This window comes from Rissa tridactyla, chromosome 1 (genome assembly GCF_028500815.1).
Source record: "Rissa tridactyla isolate bRisTri1 chromosome 1, bRisTri1.patW.cur.20221130, whole genome shotgun sequence".
Lineage (NCBI taxonomy): Eukaryota > Metazoa > Chordata > Aves > Charadriiformes > Laridae > Rissa > Rissa tridactyla.
The window spans coordinates 89,935,932-89,957,032 of record NC_071466.1 but is presented as its reverse complement, the minus strand read 5'-3'; the positions used below and the strand labels follow the sequence as shown (position 1 = coordinate 89,957,032).

Here is a 21,101-nt window from a genome sequence, read left to right as displayed (position 1 = left end):
TTATAAATTACTAACAGAAGGCCCACTGCTTTTATAACCTGAGCAATACATTGCAAATACAGCCTTATGCTATCTTGTTAAATTATATGAAATTAACATTCATTTTTAACTCTGAGAAGTCATGATTTTTTTGCCTATAAATCACTGAATCACCGAACTATAGGAATACTGTGGAAGAGGCTGGTCAGATGATGCAATGTAAAGATCACTGGCATAAAGAAAAAGCTTCACCTACATATTTTATTTGTAAATTTACTGTCTTTAGTAGTTCTACAGGCATCAGTGCAATTACTGGTTAAATGCTGCATATTTTCTCCCAGAGACAGGATATAAATAGGAAAAGCATTCGAGACTTAAGAGAAACAAAAAATGCAGGGTCCCCCTCAGACAGCCATCCTGCTGTCAATGGCCAGCAACAGACTCTGAGTTCCAAGGTGGGGAAGCAAGACCTCACTGTTCAACTAGTGACAAAACAGAATCTACACTGCTAGAGAGAGAAAAGTTTCTAATGAGATTATCCATACAACATTCTTACCTTGATATTAAACCTACGGTAAGGCTTTTGCCTTCTCTTTTATAGTCCACTACTCTTGTTTAACTGTTAGCGATTAATTAGGGTTCTTTTTTGTCTTGCCTTCTTTCTATCTATGTTTTTCCAAGTAAAATGAGTACCTTGACATTAAAAACAGCACCAAATACTTTTTCAAAGTTTTAGATTCAATTTTCTCTGAATGCTGGATGTGCTTCTGTTAAAAATATTACACCTTTAATAACTAAGGGTTTCTGTGTAACTTTTCTATTCATGCTGAGTTTATTTGAATAAAGGCTAAGTTAACATTTCATCCTAAAGAGTGTTTCAATACAAATATATATAAATGTTCTTTAAATGAAGACTGATCCACTGAGGTAGCAGAGCCCTTTTTACAGGCTCAGTAATGATATATGATGTACCTCCGCTTAGTTGTCAAATACTTAAATTTAGATTTCAAGTACTAGTAACAAAAAAAGAGCGCAACAAATGAGGTATACAAATCCATCAGAAATAATTGTTCTCATGTCAAACTGTTGAGCTGTTAAAGATTTTAACTTTGGAGATACATAACCTGTTAGATACCTAAGTGCATCAGAAATGCAATTTCTTCGGTTTTCACAAGTTCTGTGCTGACTTTTGTGATGATAAAACTCTGTCAGAGTTCAACAGACTAATTAAGCAATATTATGCTTTGTTAATACCCTTGTGAAGAATGAAGAACAGCTATATTACAGACATTGCAAACTCTGCCCTTTCATTAAGTATGTGAGTAATCTCTAGAATTACTTATACTTCATTGTAAGTTTCTGCCCAACTTGATAATCAATGTTTAATGCAGGCAGAACAGCCTTAAAGGGAAATTCTACTGGACAGAATCAGGTTTATTTTATACATACACATTCATATACCCAGAAACATACCGAGCAAACAGATCTCTACCTCATGGATAATGCAGATTACACACACAAAACTGAAATTCTTTAAAAGCGTGCTTTTAAAAAACTGAATCTGCAAACATTAGAAGTCTCTACTCAAAGTGAAACACTTATCCACAGAGCCAAGAAGAAAGGAAAGTAAGACATCAGATGATATATGGGGTTCAATTTCACACACACCATCAGCATTTATTTCCCAGTGTTTTAATACAGCAATACTTGATTTCAATTGAACAATAATTCAGTTCTGTTGCTTTAAATGGAAAAATTGTGCAGACCAAACTCTTAAATCAGGTGCTAAAAAAGATTTCCTTCAATGAGGAGTATCACATTAAAGCAACATAAAGAACAAACCACACAGCATACTACCTCTTTGCTATAGGTCTACTCTGCTGAAGAGGACAAAGCAGCCGCGCACTGCTCTTTATGGTATAAAATAACCTTGTAAAGTAATTCTGGTTTCTAAGGGCCTAGATTTTAATTCAGGGTCAAGAGGCTAGATTAGCTTTAGATTTTCACTTTTCTTAATGAAAGTTATATTTTCAAGCTGTTTAAGAAACTCCCAGATCACACCTATGATGCTTACAGCTTAACACAGAATTTGGCCAAAGAGAATGAAGGAAAAGCACATGGAAAATAACCCGCTCTACTCAACACTGGTAAGACTCAACTGGAGTATTACATCAATGTCTGAGCATCTTCAGAAAGGCTATACAGACCAAGGAGAAATTCAGGTGACCAGAACAGTAAAACAATCTGTGACAAAAGAATGAACGAATCTGAGTAGATTTACCTGAGGAGAAATAAATAAAGAATACAGCAACACTCTTTAAAGCCTTACAGTTCACTACAGCCGAGACAGCAGTAACCCAGTCCATCACGGATCAAACAAGTATTAGGCTCAAACTGCAGAAAATTCAAGTCATAATTTCACAGACAGTAAACACTGTAAGACAGCAACATGCTGCTTTTTTGCCATCTCTTTTACTAGTGAAGTTAAGACATCTACCCAAAATTACATTAAGCTAGCTGATTCAGCCTGTGAACTGGAGACTAGACTGAACACTGCCTAACATTCTTTGTGGCCTTAATTCTCTCGTGAGCCAAAAGGAAGAAGGTAGTCACCACAGCTTCTAGAAGAAAGCAGTGCAGTTTCGCACAGGGAGAGAAACAAGCAAAAAGAGAGAACTCTGAAGCAAGTCAGAGTTAGTAAAAGCACAGCACAGATGGTGTAAATTAAGTTACACAATAGAAGTGACTTTGACAGAAAACAGTGATAAGAAGCAAGATAGCTGTGAAGGAATAATCTTGAAATTATTTCAAATGATTACTACTACATGCATACCTAGCGCAAAACCTAAAAGAAATGTCAAGTGTCACCACAGCAGGTCTTTAAAAAGGTTTTTTAAAAAAAAAAAAAAAAAAAGAGGTTCAACAAATGCTCTACCTTCTTCAATATTCTGAACAATCTTACCTGTCTGGGCTAGCCAGTAACAGTAACTTTTGCTATACAAAAGTTACATAGAAAAGCACATTCAGGGCCTCCCCTCTGCCACCTTCAAATCTGCACTTCAAACCCAGTGGTGAAGACAGACTGTGATGCCAACCTTGAGATTCTTTTGTTTAAGTACAAGTCAATGTAACAGACTGACAATAGACACAGTGAAAATGAGATGACACCACTAGTCAAAAAGGATCTAAGGAGCGACTCCTGGGCTTTACATCAAACTAAGGTCAGCGAAGAATATTCTATGGACAACCTTCCATATAAACAGCTTTACATGACAGAAACAAGCCAGGGTTTCTAACAATACAGTGGGAATGGTACTTCCACAAAAATTGCTGCATTTGGAATGGTCACCATCCATGAGAGAGAGTGTGTCTCTAAATGATGGTGGATTTGCTTATGCAGTGAAGTATGACATGCCTGAAGAACTGATTTGACTGTCCTTGCTCAAGTTTAAGTAGAGAATATAAGTAAACTTATTTAAATAAAACACTAAGGCATTAAGATTTCATAAAAAGTTCACCCAGAAGGTAGCACTTAATATTAAAATCAATTTTCTTAGATGTAAAAAGGTGCTAGACATTTACACCAAGAATAAACCATACCATTTATTCCACTACACAAGTATCAGAGGGGAAAAAAAAAGATAAGAAAATGCATAAATAAAACATGATCCAGACCCTTCGAGGTAACACAGGTCAGAAAAGCTGAATGCATTAAGTCTTCTAAATGCAATACCATCAGATGGGAAAAGATTAAAGTGGAATGCTTTGGGGTTATACATCAGTATTGTCACTGGTGGACCTTCAATCCAGGAGCAGAGTTCTACTTCCAGACAGTTTTCTCTACTAATATATTTTCCTCTCTCTGGGATTCAACTCTTCTCTGAACATATGCTCATCTCTTCTCTGTTTTTCTCTTTCACCTTTTACCCCATAGCGCTAAGAAACGTAAAAGAAATGTAACATTGATAACAAGGCCCACTCAGGCTCTAGGGATCATATGCCTGTAGCACATAGGGGAAGAGGTATTTTTCAATTGGAAGGAACGAACATTCATCACAGTGTCATCTCTGAACAGCTATTTTTTCAGTTCCTTCCATCACACTGACAGAATTAGATAACTGTTGCAAAGCCGGACCTAGAAAAAACTTTTGTTCTGCGTTCTGCAACATGAGGCACAAACAATGTAGAGACTATTCACACACATGCAGCAGACCCTGATTCAATTCTGGCAAAAATTTTACAAATTGCTAGAGCTATACTATGCTGCCCAAGATTCAGATTACAAAAGGATTAGTTCCATACAGAAGGCTGTACACAAACCTTGATTTTGCTGCAGAAGAGGGAGAAACTCAACATGAGACCATGAACTCTGGTTCTTCTAGAACATTATCAAAGGCCCTCAGTTCAGCTGCCAGATTCCCGCATTCATGAAATATTCATTTGAGAACAGACTACAGTAGTAGTCCTTCATAGATGATGATCAAAGTCACCTGCTTCAAAAACCTAATATGGCTATCACATCCCTAGCAGGTACTGGACTGCCAGGGTCACATCATAAAAGCATCTGTAGTTTCTGAGTATTAACGCTTATCTCAGATGAGACAAGAAGAAACTAAGTGCTCTTTTTAGTCTTTTCACTGCACACAGAGGTCTAGTTCTCTCCGTGGACCATGCATCTAACACCCAGACAAGACATTCGATACCACACTACTTTAAGACTCAAAAGCAGCCAAGTCCCACCTGTTGTATGTCTGAGAGGAGGGACTCCATTCAGAATCCATAAAAACAAGATCAAAAGCCTTTCACCTCCTATACCCGTGAAACTACTACTATTGCTTTTATCTAGGGCAAAATAAAGGAAGAAAGACAGGAAGGCAGGAGTGATCGACCATACCTACCGTCTTCTCTTGAGCTTCCAGAGTACTTTTTGGCTCCTACACAGGCAAAAAAACCCAAAAAACCAAACAAAAAAAAACCCACCCCACACTAAAAAGTGAAGCAAAGGGATGGAGAAATCTTCAAAAGAATATGCAAAAAGATCAAGGCATCAGAGCAGACTAAGCAAAGGCTAAAACTAATAATCTGCTGCTGAAGCTAGGAAAGCAGGACTAAAGAAAGGACCAATGAATTCCACTGATTATGCACCATTTCAGGAGTATGGGCTATATATTAAAAGGCAAACAAGCTATGCTTGCACAGCCTCAATGAATGTGGCTACAACAACCCACAAACAACACACAAACCAAAAAAATCCATAAAACCAAAACAACCCCAACTCCAAAAACATTCCTATTCCCCAATAGAAATAATGACATTTTCAGCATACTCTCCAGGTATTTATCTCACCAACCACTACAAATGCCAATCCCACAAAAAGCATACAGGGTTTGTTTGTCTGGTAAAAGACAGGGTTTTGTAAAACCCAATGAAGATGATGAAGCAAAGGGAAAAAGAACACACACAACGTAACTGGAGATGCTGACTCTTGCTGATCCTTACCCTCTACCACAGGCTGCCTCTAATGAAGCTGTACGTTGAAAGTGGATTACCTTTTCCAGCCTACCATGTTGTGCTACAGGATAGCAACCACAACCTACACAGCTGTTCCAACACAGGCAGCCAGCAGATGGCCGAATTTAAGGATATGGCCCACACTAACCTTAGGTATTCAGCCTCTTTTTAGACATCCTAGACCTAAGCTTCAGCCTAAGTTTCATCACTGCCCTCTAAGGCTACTTCCACCAAACCCCACATTTTTTTCATTCAAGTGCCCTGTTTTAAGGACATACTTTCACTGACACGTATGATCTGCATATTAAGAGACTGATTCTATATTAGTGAGGAAATGGGAGAACCTCTGAAGTTTTAAAAAATGAAACTTGAAGAATTAAGAATATAAAAATATTTTTGGAACTTATCGAACTATAATAAAAGTTTCAGTTTTATAAAGTCTGAACAATTAAGTTTTGTTAACTACTGACAGAAAACCAGTTAAAGACAGAGGAATTAAAGTCTGCAAGTAAGCTTTCCCACAGAGCTTGTTTCTGTTCTTCAGTCCAATTCCCATTATTAGTCACACCTTTGCAGTTTAAGGGAAAGCCTGCTCTGACATGGGTACACTGAGTCTTCTCAATCTAAATTTTTTTCTGTTCATACATGAGAATTTAGTTGTTAACATGGTACAACCATTGATTTCCACTCTGTGGCATTTCAGTGCTGAGTGTGTTCAATGCAGCCAAACCAGCCAGCTCACATGCTAGTTAGCTTTCCAGTTAAACTTTCCAACAGTCACATGACACATCATTCGGATAAATTACCGGAGCTGAAGTACAGAAACCGTCGAGCTTAACAAACCATTTCTGATTTATGCAATTCAGCTAACAACAGATTCAAGCACTCTTTGACTGCCAGGCCAACTGCAGCATTTACTTTTTATTCCAAAGGAAAGCTTCAGGACACCATTCACTAATGAGAATGCATTAGCCTATATTCTGCTGCCTAAACAACCAGTCCAAATCCCATTGCGAAGCCAAAGGTCTAGACTTCCACTTAAAAAGTTCAAAATTAAGTAGAGTATAACTACTCTTCAATTTGTACACAGAAAAAAATACACTTATCTCCACTTATTTCCAAAATCTCTGAAAGAGTCAGCTTGTTTATATCTTACGTGTATTAATTACAGATTAATATCACTGGTGCCAAGAGAAAGTCAGTTCACATTTTCATGTAAACGCAGGTTAAGGACAAAATGTCAGACAGCTGTCATTAGCACAACTGGACAGCTCAACATGGATGAAATCACTACATTTATTATTAGATTAGCTACACACTAACGAAATAATAAGTAATGTGGTAATAACAATAATGTAAGTTATGATATATAACTTGTGAACTCCAGTAAGCCTATTTCAAGTAAATGGTCCTCTGGATTAAACTGATTGTGCTGGAAAGCAGCTTAACTTACTACTGCACTGGAACAGATAAACAGAAGGAATTAACAGATGCACAATACACTGTAGATCTAACAAGTTCTTAGTGAAACTGCAATCATTAATTTTAACTCTTAAATCCACAGGCTTCCTTTCACCAAAAAAACTAAAGGGAAGATGTACGTCCCTCTCTCAAGAGGAATGGATTAATAGGCACCGCTTCTAAAAGCTGTAAACCAGTACCATGTTGTGACGGTGTGCTCTCCTCTTTTTCCCCCCCCGCTCCTGCTCAAGCCATGGCCATCAGCAGGAGTTGTTATGAGTTGCACTTGAACTGTGGGAGATGGCTGGCAACATAACCAAAACACTGTCTGGAGTGGGAACCTAGGTATCTTGTTCCCATGAGAATATGACTATAGGTCAATTATCTTACTCCGTAAATAGTGGACAGCCCAAGAGCCCTTTGAGCTCTCCTGCACGGCAGCGAGCTGCACGACAGGACGTCCCCTTGAGTGGGGATGCTCGCTTAAGGTTCTTCTCCTCGAGGCTGAGAGATTCCTTGCCGCAACAGATTCTTGGTAAGTGACTAATAGCATGCTAAACTTTGAAATCTTAGCTAAGTGATATAAGGATTGATTGCGCATAGATAATCCTTTAAACATAAACCATTGACCAAGTCTAGGACTAGGACTGGATCCAGCCGCACCTAGACTCCTCTCTGAGAAGGAGTTTAGAAAGCAAGGGCGTCCTTTCTGAACCTCGTGACTCAACGGGAGGGTCTCCCTGAGACCTTGTCTGACCCTGGCCTCTACGCAGTAAATAATCAAGTGTACCCTGGCATCAAATCTCATAAAACACTGTCGCATTCACTACTAACTTTGTTAAATCACTGTTCTATGTTAATAAACATTTCACTACTGTCTTACAAGTGAAGTTATTCACTCCGCCCGCAACACATGTGCTATTATATAGAACAACACAAATTAAAATAAAAGCATGATTTTTTAAAATAAGCTTCCCTGACCTAAAAATAATTTAACTATGTACCACTCAGTTCTAATAAAGTAACTTTTTGAGTATTTTAAAGTATTTGCCAAGAGAAAGCACAGCAATCAAAAGGGTCTATACAGTTTACTACAGAAGCACTAAAGCAATTACCCACAGGCTGTATTGTTCTTTTAGACACATAGATCTAAAGTTGTCTTTCCTTAGGGATATTTAGGAGTAGGCTGGAAGTCAGATGAACTGTTTTAGCAGCTAGGCTTTGTCTTACCCTTATCACAGGTACTCCCCACAGTACATGACAGGGAAAGAGCCAAAATGTTCTTTGGAGAAGCCATGGCCCAGATCGGGTTCCTGATCAACCTATCCATACAACCCAAAGACTCCCTCCCTAACCAAGCGCAAGAAGTCCCTAAAAAAAAAAAAAAAAAAAAAAAAAAAAAAAAAGAGGCTCTTCAGTCTACATCAGCTCCTCCACCACTAACACTCATAAGACGTAAGCAGGGAATAGTCTGAGAGCAGAAGACAGGTGTGCACACTGTACTGGACATCGACGCCGGCCTACACTGCAAAGGGGCTCTGTGGCTTTCATACAGGAGGTTCTGGACAAAACACATTTAGTGTTTTGTTCTGGTGAGACTCAAAATTTTAAAACAAATTTAAAACTTTTTTTTTAAATGTAGATGAGACTTAAAAGACCATGCCAAAGAAACTTTATTCCCTGTTTGTTGCTCTCTGATCAGATTCTGTTACAATAAACTAACCAGAAAAGATTCAGTTTTGCTCCTTTGAGCTTATAATAACCTTTTCCTCCCATACAAGGTGAATACCTATTTCACATTGAAGGTTATAAGTAGATACTCAAAATTTTTAACACTCTCCCTAAGCTCTCACAGCTTCGACAACTTCCTCCCCAACCTTTATGGAAAACATCCACAATTCCTAATAACTGTTCCAGAAAAATACAAACCTCTGCTTTATCCTTTAGCCCCTGTCAACAAGCCTAAGGGAAAGGTACTCCAAATCTCCAATATAAATAAAATTAACATTTATGAGCAAAGACTCACACAAGTTAATACCAATTACATAAAAATACTGCCAATATCATATGGTCCAGTTTCCCTTCAGTCTCAGTGAGGTTAAATGTATTAGACTGTTTACCATCTCGTTACAAAATGCTTTTGATAATTAACAAACCACATTGCAAAAGAGAATATTAGAGGATTCCTCTATGCCACTGCTAGTTACCAGAGTTTGAACGTACTTATCCAGTCTATTAAATCTCTAAGAAAAGCATAAACAAGGACTAAAACAAAGAAGTAGCAGGTAAAATGCTTTATTTCAGAAAAAGTAATTTAACTTTTTAACTTTGCTTCTTTATTTATGATCTTAAACCTAATTGTGAAAAATATCTACTAAAATTTGCACAAGTGTATTATTTTAAGGAATTAAGTCAGTGAAAGTATTTATAATACTGTGTTAGTTATTTTACATTGACTACAAACTAATGTGTGAGTTTATATATATATATATATATATATATGTACACACATACACAGAGATTAAGAGTAGCTTCTTCCTGGGCAAATAAAATAATTTAAACAAACGGGGGCAAAGAAACATGTAAGAGACAATGTCGCATTTACATAGAAAGGTTCAGATGAAAAAAGGGTCAATATAATAGTCTCTTACAACACACGAAGCATCAGAAGGAGAAAAAAAAAAGTGTATCTCAGATACACAGTTCAGTGCTCTAATCTGTCCTTTCAGCCTACTATTCCAAGAAAAAAAATTACATTTAACTGACTCCAGGAACACACAAAAAATCATAAGCATATTTTAAAAAGGATAAGTGGCAGCCTGTAAAATACTTCAGTAATTTGGGGAAAAAGGTGGCCATTAAAAAACACTAATATATTAAGGATAACTGGCATCAAGAAAAACTGCTTTAAGATAGTAACTATGGAATTAGATAAAACAATTCCTAAATATATGCCTAATTCCTTTATGGATTATATCGTTTCCGGCCATGGTGAACTAGAGAAATACTACTCACTTTCCACAGAACAGTACTGTGAAGATAAATGACTGCTAGTGAAACGTACAGTATATATGGAGTGTTCTTCATAAACATGTACCAAGCCTGGCTGGGATGGAGTCAGCTTTCCTCACAGCAACCCATAAGGTGCTGGGCTTCAGATTTGTGACTAAAAGTGTTGATGATGCACCTGTGCTTTGGCTATTGCTGAACAGTGCTTGCACAGCGTGAAGGCCTTCTCCCTTTCTCCTGCACTTGGCCCCCACCCCAGCAAGTAGATTTGGGGGTGGGTAAGAGGCTGGAAGGGGACAGAGACGGGACAGCTGACATAAACTCACAAAGAGATGTTCCATATGACATGATGTCATGCCCAGCAGTAAAAAACAAGGTGGCTCTATTTCCCAAGACAGCCATTACATCGAGACTGGCTGGGCGTCAGCCTGCTTGTGGGAGGTGACAAGTGACTGACTTTGCATCACTTGTTTCTCTTCCTCTTTCCTTCCTTATTAAACTGTCTTTATCTCAGCCCACAAGCTTTCTCACTTTTGCTCTTCCTATTCTCTCCCCTGCACCAATGGGGGGTGTGAGGAGGGGAACATGCACCTCCATCCGCGCTCAGCTGTTGGATGGGGTCAGCCCACCAGAACACTGCACATCTACTATACAGTAATCTAATCTTAAAGTTATTCCATAGGTTTTTTTGTGTTGTGGTTTTGTTGGGTTTTTTTTTAATTAAGAATTTCACATGGGACTCTGCCAAAACTTTATAAAAAGTCAGGTACAGCATCTACTGTACCTTAGTAAACATCAAATTAACCTGGAAATCAGACTGCCTCAACACAATTTATTGTCTCTTTACCACCTTATTATCTCTTGGTGCTTATCTACGTACTACTTCATTATTAGCTCTATCTTTTTTTCAGCTACTTTAGTCAACCGGACTTATTCTAATGTCCTCTCCTTCCTTTTCTTTAAAGACAAGTAGTGTACTTTCCCACTTCCACAACCCTCGGGCCATCACCCTCAGTTATTTCCACGAAGCCTGTAAGCAACAGCTGTGCTGCCCCAGGCGCTCCTATTTGCAGAAGAAAGCGGTCAGCTACCCACAAAACACAGCATTGGTTTACTTCTACTGGCACCCACTAAGGCAAGAGGATCTCAACATACTTCAACTTATCCAAAATTTGTATCAGGGACCCGGAGGAAGTTGTGATTTCCTTTAAGTACAATTTGTCTTTTTCTGAAGATCAAAGCTAAGATAAATTCAGTAGTCTTTATCATTATGTACTTGTTTTAATCACATCAATGCTATACTTCAGTGTTCTCCCCAATTACTATATATTATCTCAGCATCTTTTTCTCTGCTTTTATATCCCCTGACTTTTCACCTTAGCTGTTATTTGTAGTGCAACCCGAGATACACGTCCTTGCTTCCAGTTTCCATACAATTTTTTTTTAATGACCAGTATTTCTGGAATTCCTAGCACTGCTCTACTGTTCTCTTATCTTCTGCCTGCATTGGAATTTCTCTTTCAGAAATTAACGGATCATCTTGGCTTGGTGCTGACAACACCAAGCTGTGTGGCACAGTTGACACATTGGAGGGAAGGGATGCCAGCCAGAGGGACCTGGACAGGCTTGAGAGGTGGGCCTGTGCAAACCTCATGAAGTTCAACCAGGCCAAGTGCAAGGTCCTGCACCTGGGTCATGGCAATCCCAGGCACAAATACAGGTTGGGTGGAGAATGGCTTGAGAGCAGCCCTAAGGAGAAGGACTTGGGGGTGCTGGTGGATGAGAAGCTCAACATGAGCCAGCAATGTGCGCTGGCAGCCCAGAAAGACAACCACATCCTGGGCTGCATCCAAAGAAGTGTGGCCAGCAGGTGGAGAGGTGATTCTCCCTCTCTACTCTGCTCTCGTGAGACCCCACCTGGAGTACTGTGTCCAGCTCTGGAGCCCTCAGCACAGGAAAGACAAGGACCTCTTGAAACAGGTCCAGAGGAGGGCCAGGAAGACAATCAGAGGGCTGGAGCACCTCTCCTGTGAGGACAGGCAGAGACAGCTGGGGTTGTTCAGCCTGGAGAAGAGAAGGCTCCAGGGAGACCTTATGACAGCCTTCCAGTACCTGAACAGGGCCTTCAGGAAGGATGGGGAGGGACTCTTTATCAGGGAGTGTAGTGATAAGACACGGGGTAACAGTTTTAAACTGAAAGAGGGTAGATTTAGATTAGATATCAGGAAGAAATTCTTTACTGTAAGGGTGGTGAGGCACTGGAACAGGTTGCCCAGGGAAGTTGTGGATGCCCCATCCCTGGAAGCGTTCAAGGCCAGGCTGGATGGGGCTTTGAGCAGCCTGGTCTAGTGGGAGGTGTCCCTGCCCATGGCAAGGGGGTTGGAACTAGATGATCTTGAAGGTGCCTTCCAACCCGAACCATTCTGTGATCTTACAGTCCTTATTTCTTAGGAGAGACCCTATCTACCTATTTCCTTAGCTTGTGACGGTTACACTACTTTAAAAAAATCACTGGCTGTCATTTCTTCCATTCCCAAGGGGAAGGAATGCTATCAATTCATGATCACTTTCATCAAAATTTAATAAAGTTTCAGATTTTGAAGGACCTACATATTAGTCCAAATCTAGTCTAAAGCAGGCACTTCAACAATTTCCACCAGTCTCTGGAAGAAAAAGGTGTCCCAAACATTCTTAGGTCTTCAAGAACTGCAAATCCTATCTTTTTGTCCTTCTAGCAAGTAGTTTTGTCAAGTTCCCAATTTCTGCTAAGTTGTATCACTCTATCACTTCCGTTACTTGCTAAACAAAACAAAACAAAACCAAAACCAACCAAACAAAAACGACAAAAACAAAAAACCAAAACATTTACTGCTTCGTGCAGATTAGGAGTTCTTGTCTTCTTTCTTTCACTGAAAGACATTCCACTGTGTGCTTCAACGCCACATCAGCTTCAGCAAAAAAATACAGGAGAATGCACACATGTACATAGGCAGCCTAACATCATCTCCTTTCCTGAGCATCTGAAGGCAGAGGGCTGCAGCAGCAGCTTTGGAAAGCCCAAAGGCAAACAGAACACAGACTAAGAAATTTTCTGCCGCTTAGGCAAACAAAACACAATCAACCCCATCAGCTGGAGAATGCTCACTTGTAGACTACTAGCCTATGCTTGCAGGCAACAAGTGGCCAGTCAAATCACCTATGGAAAGCAGAATTTCCCATGCTTACCCTTTGTAACACCCAAAGAAAAAAAAAAAAAAATCTATTGCCTTGGTGATCCAATTCAATCACTCACAGCAACTTACAGAATTTGCACTATAACTATACAAAAATACCGAGTTCAGAATATATGAAGACTCAATTACTTATAGAAATGAAGTGTTCCTTTATTGCATAATCAGAATAGTTAAAAATTTAAATCAAAGCTAAATTTTTTTCATGAGAACTTTGCAGAATTGCACTAATGAAGATGTAGCTAGCAGCACAAAATTTGAAAACAAACCTTTTCTGAAAAAGAGAAGTGGCTCTCAAGCAAGCACACTTAATCCCTGAAACAGCCTCCGAAAGTCACTGACACAGATAATTCTGTAAATGAAACGCCCCACGATGTAATACTACATAGTACTCCCACACACATGCAAAAATATCTCTACCACATCACAGTTCAATAGTGACTGCTGAACAAAGTTATCTAACCACAATGACTCTTCCAGACCTTCACAACAATCAATATTAGGCCTTATAAAAAGCTTCAATATTATATACAGTATTGGAATGTCATTGTCTGCCAGAGACTGGCAGAGTTGTAAATAGTAACAGGTTATAAATAACAACAGTTGCATCAAACAAAGGTTTCCAGATAACTTGCTGTGCTACAGCCTATTCAAATAAAAGCCTTTTTTATATTATTAAACGCAAACTTTATCCATGCTCAGATGTGGAGAATGAAGGACTGAATACAGAAAAGCAATAACCCCAAAATAATTCAAGAACAAAAGCAGACAGACAAGCCAGCTTTCGCTGTCATAAAAGGCTAGCCTTTCAAGGTAAAAACGAAATAGCAGTAAAATGATTCTATTCCAATGTTAGGCAAAACTCCTGTCGGGATTCTGTTTACAGCTCTAACAGACACATTTGAAGAATAATATTGAAAAACCTGGAGAAGCCAAAAAGGTTAATTCCATAGTATTTTCATAAGGCTTGAAGTAACTCATTTAAAGAATGTATTTAGCTTTACAAAATCAAGACAAAATATTCCATCACAATGTAAAATACCTCATAGTGAAAAAATACAAGGCATCAAGGGATACCAAACCTACCAAGGAAAGCTGTAGCAAAATTGCTGGTTGGAAGCTGAAACCAGTCAGATGAAAATAAAACACAGCAATGTCTGACTAGTATTCATCTTTCTGATCCGATTCACTGGTTAGCGTTCATGTTAAGGGGAATTTTTTTTTGAAGATGCACGTAAATCAGCTGTACAGTTTTAAGGTCAATGCACAGACAGCAGTAGAAAAAACACAGCTGCATGCAATAAATAGCAGGTAATTATTTAATAATACCTTTGAGCCCTAAACTTGGTGTGTTTGATGCACAATCTCTCCATTAAAGTTGTGTTAAAAAAACCATGAAACTTCTAATATATTTTCGTGTAAAAAAAAATATCGTCTAATAGTCATCTTCCATCAGAAGATTAATAATTATGTTTGGAGACTTAAGACTGCTGTCAACCTCTACTTTCCTACCCCCACACCTTGTTGTTCAAATTGTATCTGCTAGCTGCCTTTCCAATGGCACATTTTCAGTTCCTGTGCTGACGTACGACTGCTGCCAACAACACAACACACGGTGTACACACTCTTGGAGAAACCTGATCTAATACTGCACGTACAACTGACAGCAATCAACAGCAGTGCCAGTACCTGGCTTGCTCTTTATATCGCTTTTGGAAGAGGCCTAACAAGAATCCTCAAGACAGCTAAGTTTAATAGGTACCACATAAACTAAACGATTTCAGACCAAAAATTATATTTAAAAATGGGGAGGATCCATTGCATGTCTTTTCCTCCAGATATGCCCCAAGGCACAGCAGTTGCCAAACTGCATGCACTCACTGTGATTATCTGCTGCATGCTCAGCTGTTCACAGCACAGTAAAATTGCTAAATTACAACCTTTGTGATATTTTTCAATGCCAGTAGCTGTAGCAGTTGCCACAGATATTTTGATTATAACCTACGAAATCAGGATCTCCTAAGCCACGTTCCACAACAAGAATTCACTGGTTCACTATATTCTATCTTAAGTACACACATGACTTTTTTGTTCAAACTCATTAGTAACTATGTGGTACACGAACACTAAAAATATGACAAATAAGGAGGGGTAACTGCCATTTTGTTAAGTTTTACCTACACGTACAAAGAGCTAATCAAAAGCTATGTTTAACCTCATAGGTACAAAATTCATCCAAAACATCTGGCTTGAGACTTAGAAGAGGCTAGAATATAGCTAAGTGCAATTGGCCAAGATAACTTCAGTAGTACCATATGCTTTTGGAGCTTATTTACATGTTTTTGACGAAATAAACCTCAGACTCACAAAAGTCTCAAGCATTCATTAACTGAGTAGTAGCAATGAGTATTACATGACTATAGTGTACTGGCATACATTCACAATATAGCACTACCACAACTTCAAATAACTCCTTCATGCACGATCACAGCATTACACACTTTATACTTCACCCCTGTCTTTATTTGTGCTTAATTATTTTATATGCAGCCTTTTCGGTACAACCATTCATTTCATTAAACGTTCGTTAACATCTTTACTGTCAACTTAGGTACCCCAACATGACCCAAACCACGCAGTTGCATGAAGCTTGTTACCGCGGGCACGGTTCAGCATTAGTATGGCTGTAAGGGTTTTAGCTCACACCTAGCCCTTTATCAAGCCAGGCTGTAGCGTGCGCAGAATGAGGTCAAATCTTTTTGTGTCTTTTTTTTAAGTGCCAAGACACTCCGAGACATAGAAATTCTACTTTCCTCAAGTAGACCTGTCTGATGGGCTATTTACTTTCCCTAGGCATACATGACTGATTGGTTACCCGTGTATGTAGTTGCTGATGAAGATTATTGGGTATTTTGGATTGACCTGTCATCATCTAAGGCCCACCTTACCCAGCTGAAGCAAATCTAAATTGAGATGCTGTATCAAAGCTGACACAAAATATGGAACTCCAGTACGGGCATTTTTTTCCTCAAACAGTCTAGCCCCAAAAGTGTACAACGATGCACGTACATGAATGTTAAACTACATCTCTACTTACAAGTTAATTTCAGAAAAGATATTTTAGTAATTATAGCAGACTGGGTCATTCAGGAATGCCTACACTTGGAAATCTACTAAAATAACTTCCAGAGCTGAATCCAGTGGGTTTGGTTTTAGTTTTGTTTTTTCCAGACCAGAATAATTATGGAGGCCTGGATAAACCTAGAATGACTTGCTAAAATTAAACAAGGTCAAAACTTGTTTATATTAAAACACATTTATGGAAGGTCACTCTTTTGCAAAGGCATGAGATTGCACAACAATCTTGTGAAATGCACTTTGTAAGAAAGAAACTGAATGAACGGTATTCAAGAAGAGTGCGCAAGCAGAAAATGAACACACACAGGAAAAAAAAAAGCAGCACAGAATCTGAGGACTCATATTTTGCGACATAAGAGGTCCCAAGCCCATGACACAGTAACCTCTTACATAGTTGGCAGCAGCTACAAAGATAGCTGCAAGCTCAACAGAAAGTAAATCACATATGGCAGAACATGGTATGCAGAAACAAACAGGAGTGAGATATAAAACCCAACAGAGAATCACTGCTTTAAGTATTGCTTTCTGGTTTGTTTCACAGGTTTTTGGTACTAGTGAGTTACCTTAAACACAAAAACTGTCCTTTATAATAGCTTAATTAACTGAATTAAGCTACATGTGAAAGTTTCATGTTTATCATCATTAATTTCTATCATTGAAAAGGAATAGAGACTCTACAGCCCCACAATGCACACAACTGTATTCCATACAACCCACACTGTTAATCAGTAGTAAAAAGAGGTCTAAGCTGTATGTCAGTATACATTGCCACCAACTGTGTTTGAAGAGACTCTTCAGCCCATAAGAAATATAGTTTGGCTCCCCCTACTCACCAGGATTTTGCAGAGACAAGTTTAGAAGCCAGTTTAGTCTAAACCAAGAACCAATAGAAAAAAAAGGATGACCAAAAGACCATATTGTAGTTTCATTATTGTCAGCAATGAAGTAAAAAATCCTTCTAAAAAAAAATAAAAATCTAATTGCAGTAACTGCAAATTCCTCCTTTTTTAATACAAGAAACACACGTACTCACAGACCGCCATGAGAGGGTTATTCATACATTTCCTTTGGGCTTATTCTTCTTTAATATTTGTTGAAAAATTAGTCATCTTTTTGTAACACAAGCACTGCATTTATGTAGCTCAACAAAAATGCCATTCCTTTTTAAGTGAGACATTAGGTAGCCTCTATAAGCTGACTACAAAACAGAGTGTGCCTCCTTCCCATCAAACAGTCAGGCTAGGCAAACACAACAGAACTCCACCTTCAATATCACGCTCCTTATTCTTGGTATATTTGTTCTCTTGAATACTTGTATCCGATGCCACCAGCAAATTCTTTTTTAGGTAATTTAGGTAGAAGTAACATAGCTCCCCAACACAGTGCATATTGTCCAGGCCTTCCATGCCTCCAGTGGTAAAATTCTTGCACCAACATCTTACGCTTTGTTGCCAATTTCTCCTCTAGGCCTCTGAAGTCTCCAACAGAACTTGAAATTACCCAAAGCCATCAATGCCTAGGATCACACAATTTAAGTAACTACATTCTTTTTAACCTAATTGATTAAACTGCTGTCATGTTCCTACCCGAGGTTTCCTAAGTAAACACAGGCCCTAAAGAGAAAGTAAGTGGAGATGTTAAATGGCCCATAAGGCTTATTAAGATCAAGCTGATAGTTTTAGCAAGGCTGATGCGACATAAGACTACTAATCTTAGAACCTCATGGTGACCTTAGAAGCCAAAGCTGTAGGCATTTTTTTTCTTCAGATGTGTTAAATGTCAAAGCCTATATAGTTTCTTGTTAGTCTTCAGACACAAATACACTTAAATACATAGCCTAGGCACACACAAGATTCCACAGACACATCCAGTGACAACAGACTGGAGCACATCCAAAGAACAGGGCTGGCCAGGCTGTAACATACCATTCTTACCCTGTTCATTTCCACTAATATAAACCAAGCTTAAAATCACAAAATGAGACTAATTTTTCCTGGAGAATCATGCAACACTTTTCAAACCATAAAGTAATACAGACAAGGTTAAAAAAAAAAAAAAAGCAGCATTACTAAAAGGCTGCCACGCAAGAGATGTCCAAAAGCAAGCAGTAACAACTCAGAATGGCAGAAATCTTTACCAAAAAGCAAAGTCTTGCCAGAACACCCAAGTCATTAAAGCAAAGACTGAAATCTTTAACACCTCTCTAGTCCCAACTGAAAAGCTTCATGAACGTTAATACTTCCCCAGCAACAACTTACAAACCCAACTTTCAAATAGACAATGGTGAAATGATTGTTTAGTGCCAGGGCTAAAATAAAGATATTCTAAGTTTTAGGCCATTGCTCTTGCCCTTACAGAAAGGCATGACACAAGGAGCACAAATGCCAGAGTAGGGGAAGCACAGCGGCAAACAAAGGGGTGAGGAAGTGAGGACAGACTCACATGAGCAGAGACAAGAGAAGGAAAGCATGAGTTCTAGTCAGGTTTGCCTTTTAACATATCACAGGACAAGGTGTGATGTTGTTTTTTTAAAATGGCAGAAAACCCTGTCTCACTGGGACGTGGTAGCAAGCCCAGCACTGGCTCTTTATACTTGCAGCATTCTTTCAGTAATACCATTGCCATAAATGTGCAGTTGTTTCCACTTTTAATCGCTTTCTGGCTTAACACCACTGGCTAATTTTTGTCTTCTTGTACCTTTAGTGTAATACTGGAATGAAGAAATGCTCTATTAAGCTCCAGGGTGTTACGCACGGCCTTTATATTTACTCTACCAGCAACATTCATAGGATAACAAAATCTAAACAACTCTTGTGTCAGACAGCAGGAATCAAATAACCTCCGATACAGATATGAGAAGTTTGTTGTTATCTAGATCAAAATGTCAGTTTACTAACAGCAACACAAGTCATTCCTGTGCTTCAGTCCTGTGCTTCTGAAAAAAATGCTACTTATTCATCAGCAACACTTCCTAAAGCGCTTGAATTTTCCTCAAACAGGTCTCCTACACCAAGTACCACCAAAGTTCACACCTGAGGCTTAATTAAGCCAATCTCTGCACAGCAGATGAGAAATCTGACATTCGTGATGAGTAACTTACTCCCTCCTCCAGTCGCTAAGCTCACAAGATCTCAGGTCAGAAACCCTTATTTTGACCCCTGCTGCCTGGGAACCACGCAAGGCAAGAGAAGAGGCGAGCCCGCCCCTCCAGCCTGCTCACCTCCGCAGGCCGAGGTGGCCGGGTGGAGCAGGGGCGATGCTCACCACCGGCTGCCGAGGGCCACACACGGCTGGCTGTCACCGCAGCCGCCCGCCTCTCACACGCACCCCGGCCCCCACCGGCTTGCGGTGCCTCCCGGGCCGGGGGCAGCCGCCGCCAGGCCAGGCCAGCCCGGGCCCCCCGCCCAGCCGCCCCCCCGCCCTGCCCAGGCCGCAGGCCCAAATGCTGTCGGGCGAGGAGACGAGGCCTAGGCGCTGGCCTCTGCCGCCGCTCCCCCCGCTCCGGGAGAGCCGGGGGGTGGGGGGCCCTCACCCCGGGGTGGAGGGAAACGGCGGACAGCCCCGCCACTCACCGAAGTCGAGGAACTGCTTGATGGAGAGGGGCGAGGGGGAGAAGCGGGAGTAGTACTCGATCTGCTTGGGGATGGGGCTCTTCAGCAGCGCCCCGCACAGCCGCATGGCGCGGCGCGGCCCGACAAGCTCCTCTTCGCCGCTTCCTCCTCTCCTCTCCGCTCCCCGGCGGCGGCACTAGGGCGCTGGGGCGGCGGCACAGCCACCCGCGCTCCTGACAGGGGAGCGCCCAGCCCGGCGGCGGCGCCCCTCGGCCTCTGCGGCCCGGCCCGGCCCGGCCCAGCGGGAGGGAGGGAGGGAAGGAGGGGCGAGCGGAGGGAGCCGCCCCGCCCGCGCGCTCCCGCCCGGCCCGGCGCGTGCGCGCGCTCCTGCCCGCGGAAGGGAGGGGCGGGGCGGACGCCCGTGACTGGCGCGTGCCGTCCGTCCGTTCTCTTTTCCCAAAGTCGGCGGCGCCCCCACGCGCAGGCGTATCGGCGCGAGGTGGGGCGTGGGGGGGGCGGGCGGCTGAGGGGGAAGCGGGGCTGAAGGGGACGGACGGAGCCTTGTCCCCGCACGGCGGAGCGGGCCCCGCGTCTGCTCGGCACAGCCCGCGTCCGGCCTGCGACGCCCATGGGATCGCAGAATGGTTCTGGTTGGAAGGGACCTTAAAGATCATCTAGTTCCAACCCCTGCCATGGGCAGGGACACCTCCCACTAGACCAGGCTGCTCAAAGCGCCATCCAGCCTGGTCTTGAACACTTCCAGGGATGGGGCATCCACAACTTCCCTGGGCAACCTGTTCCAGTGTCTCACTACTCTCAGAGTAAAGAATTTCGTCCTCATATCCAATCTAAACCTCCCCTCTTCCAGTTTGAAGCCATTACCCATAGCCCTATCCTTGTAAAAAGTCCCTCCCCATCTTTCCTGTAGGCCCCCTTCAGGTACTGGAGGGCCACAATATGGTCTCCCTGGAGCCTTCTCTTCTCCAGGCTGAACAACCCCAACTCTCTCAGCCTGTCCTCATAGCATAGGTGCTCGAGCCCTCGCATCATCATCATGGCCATCCTCTGGGCCCATTCCAACAGGTCCATGTCTTTCTTATGCCACAGGTTGCAGAGCTGGACGCAGTACTCCAGGTGGGGTCTCACCAGAGCAGAGCAGAAGGGAAGAATCACCTCCCTTGACCTGCTGGCCACACTTCTTCGGATGCGGCCCAGGATGTGG

General features: G+C 41.1%; 1 protein-coding gene across 1 annotated transcript in view; it reads right to left on the bottom strand.

Annotated features, from left to right (window-relative positions):
- The window catches only part of PDK3 (pyruvate dehydrogenase kinase 3), a 63,663-nt gene extending 43,474 nt beyond the window's left edge, over window positions 1-20,189 (bottom strand). Inside the window, exon 1 of the mRNA XM_054194555.1 lies at window positions 19,901-20,189. Within this exon, the coding sequence (XP_054050530.1) occupies window positions 19,901-20,006 (106 nt within the window). The 5' untranslated portion in view covers window positions 20,007-20,189. The remainder of the gene's footprint in view (window positions 1-19,900) is intronic.
- Window positions 20,190-21,101: the final 912 nt, after the last annotated feature.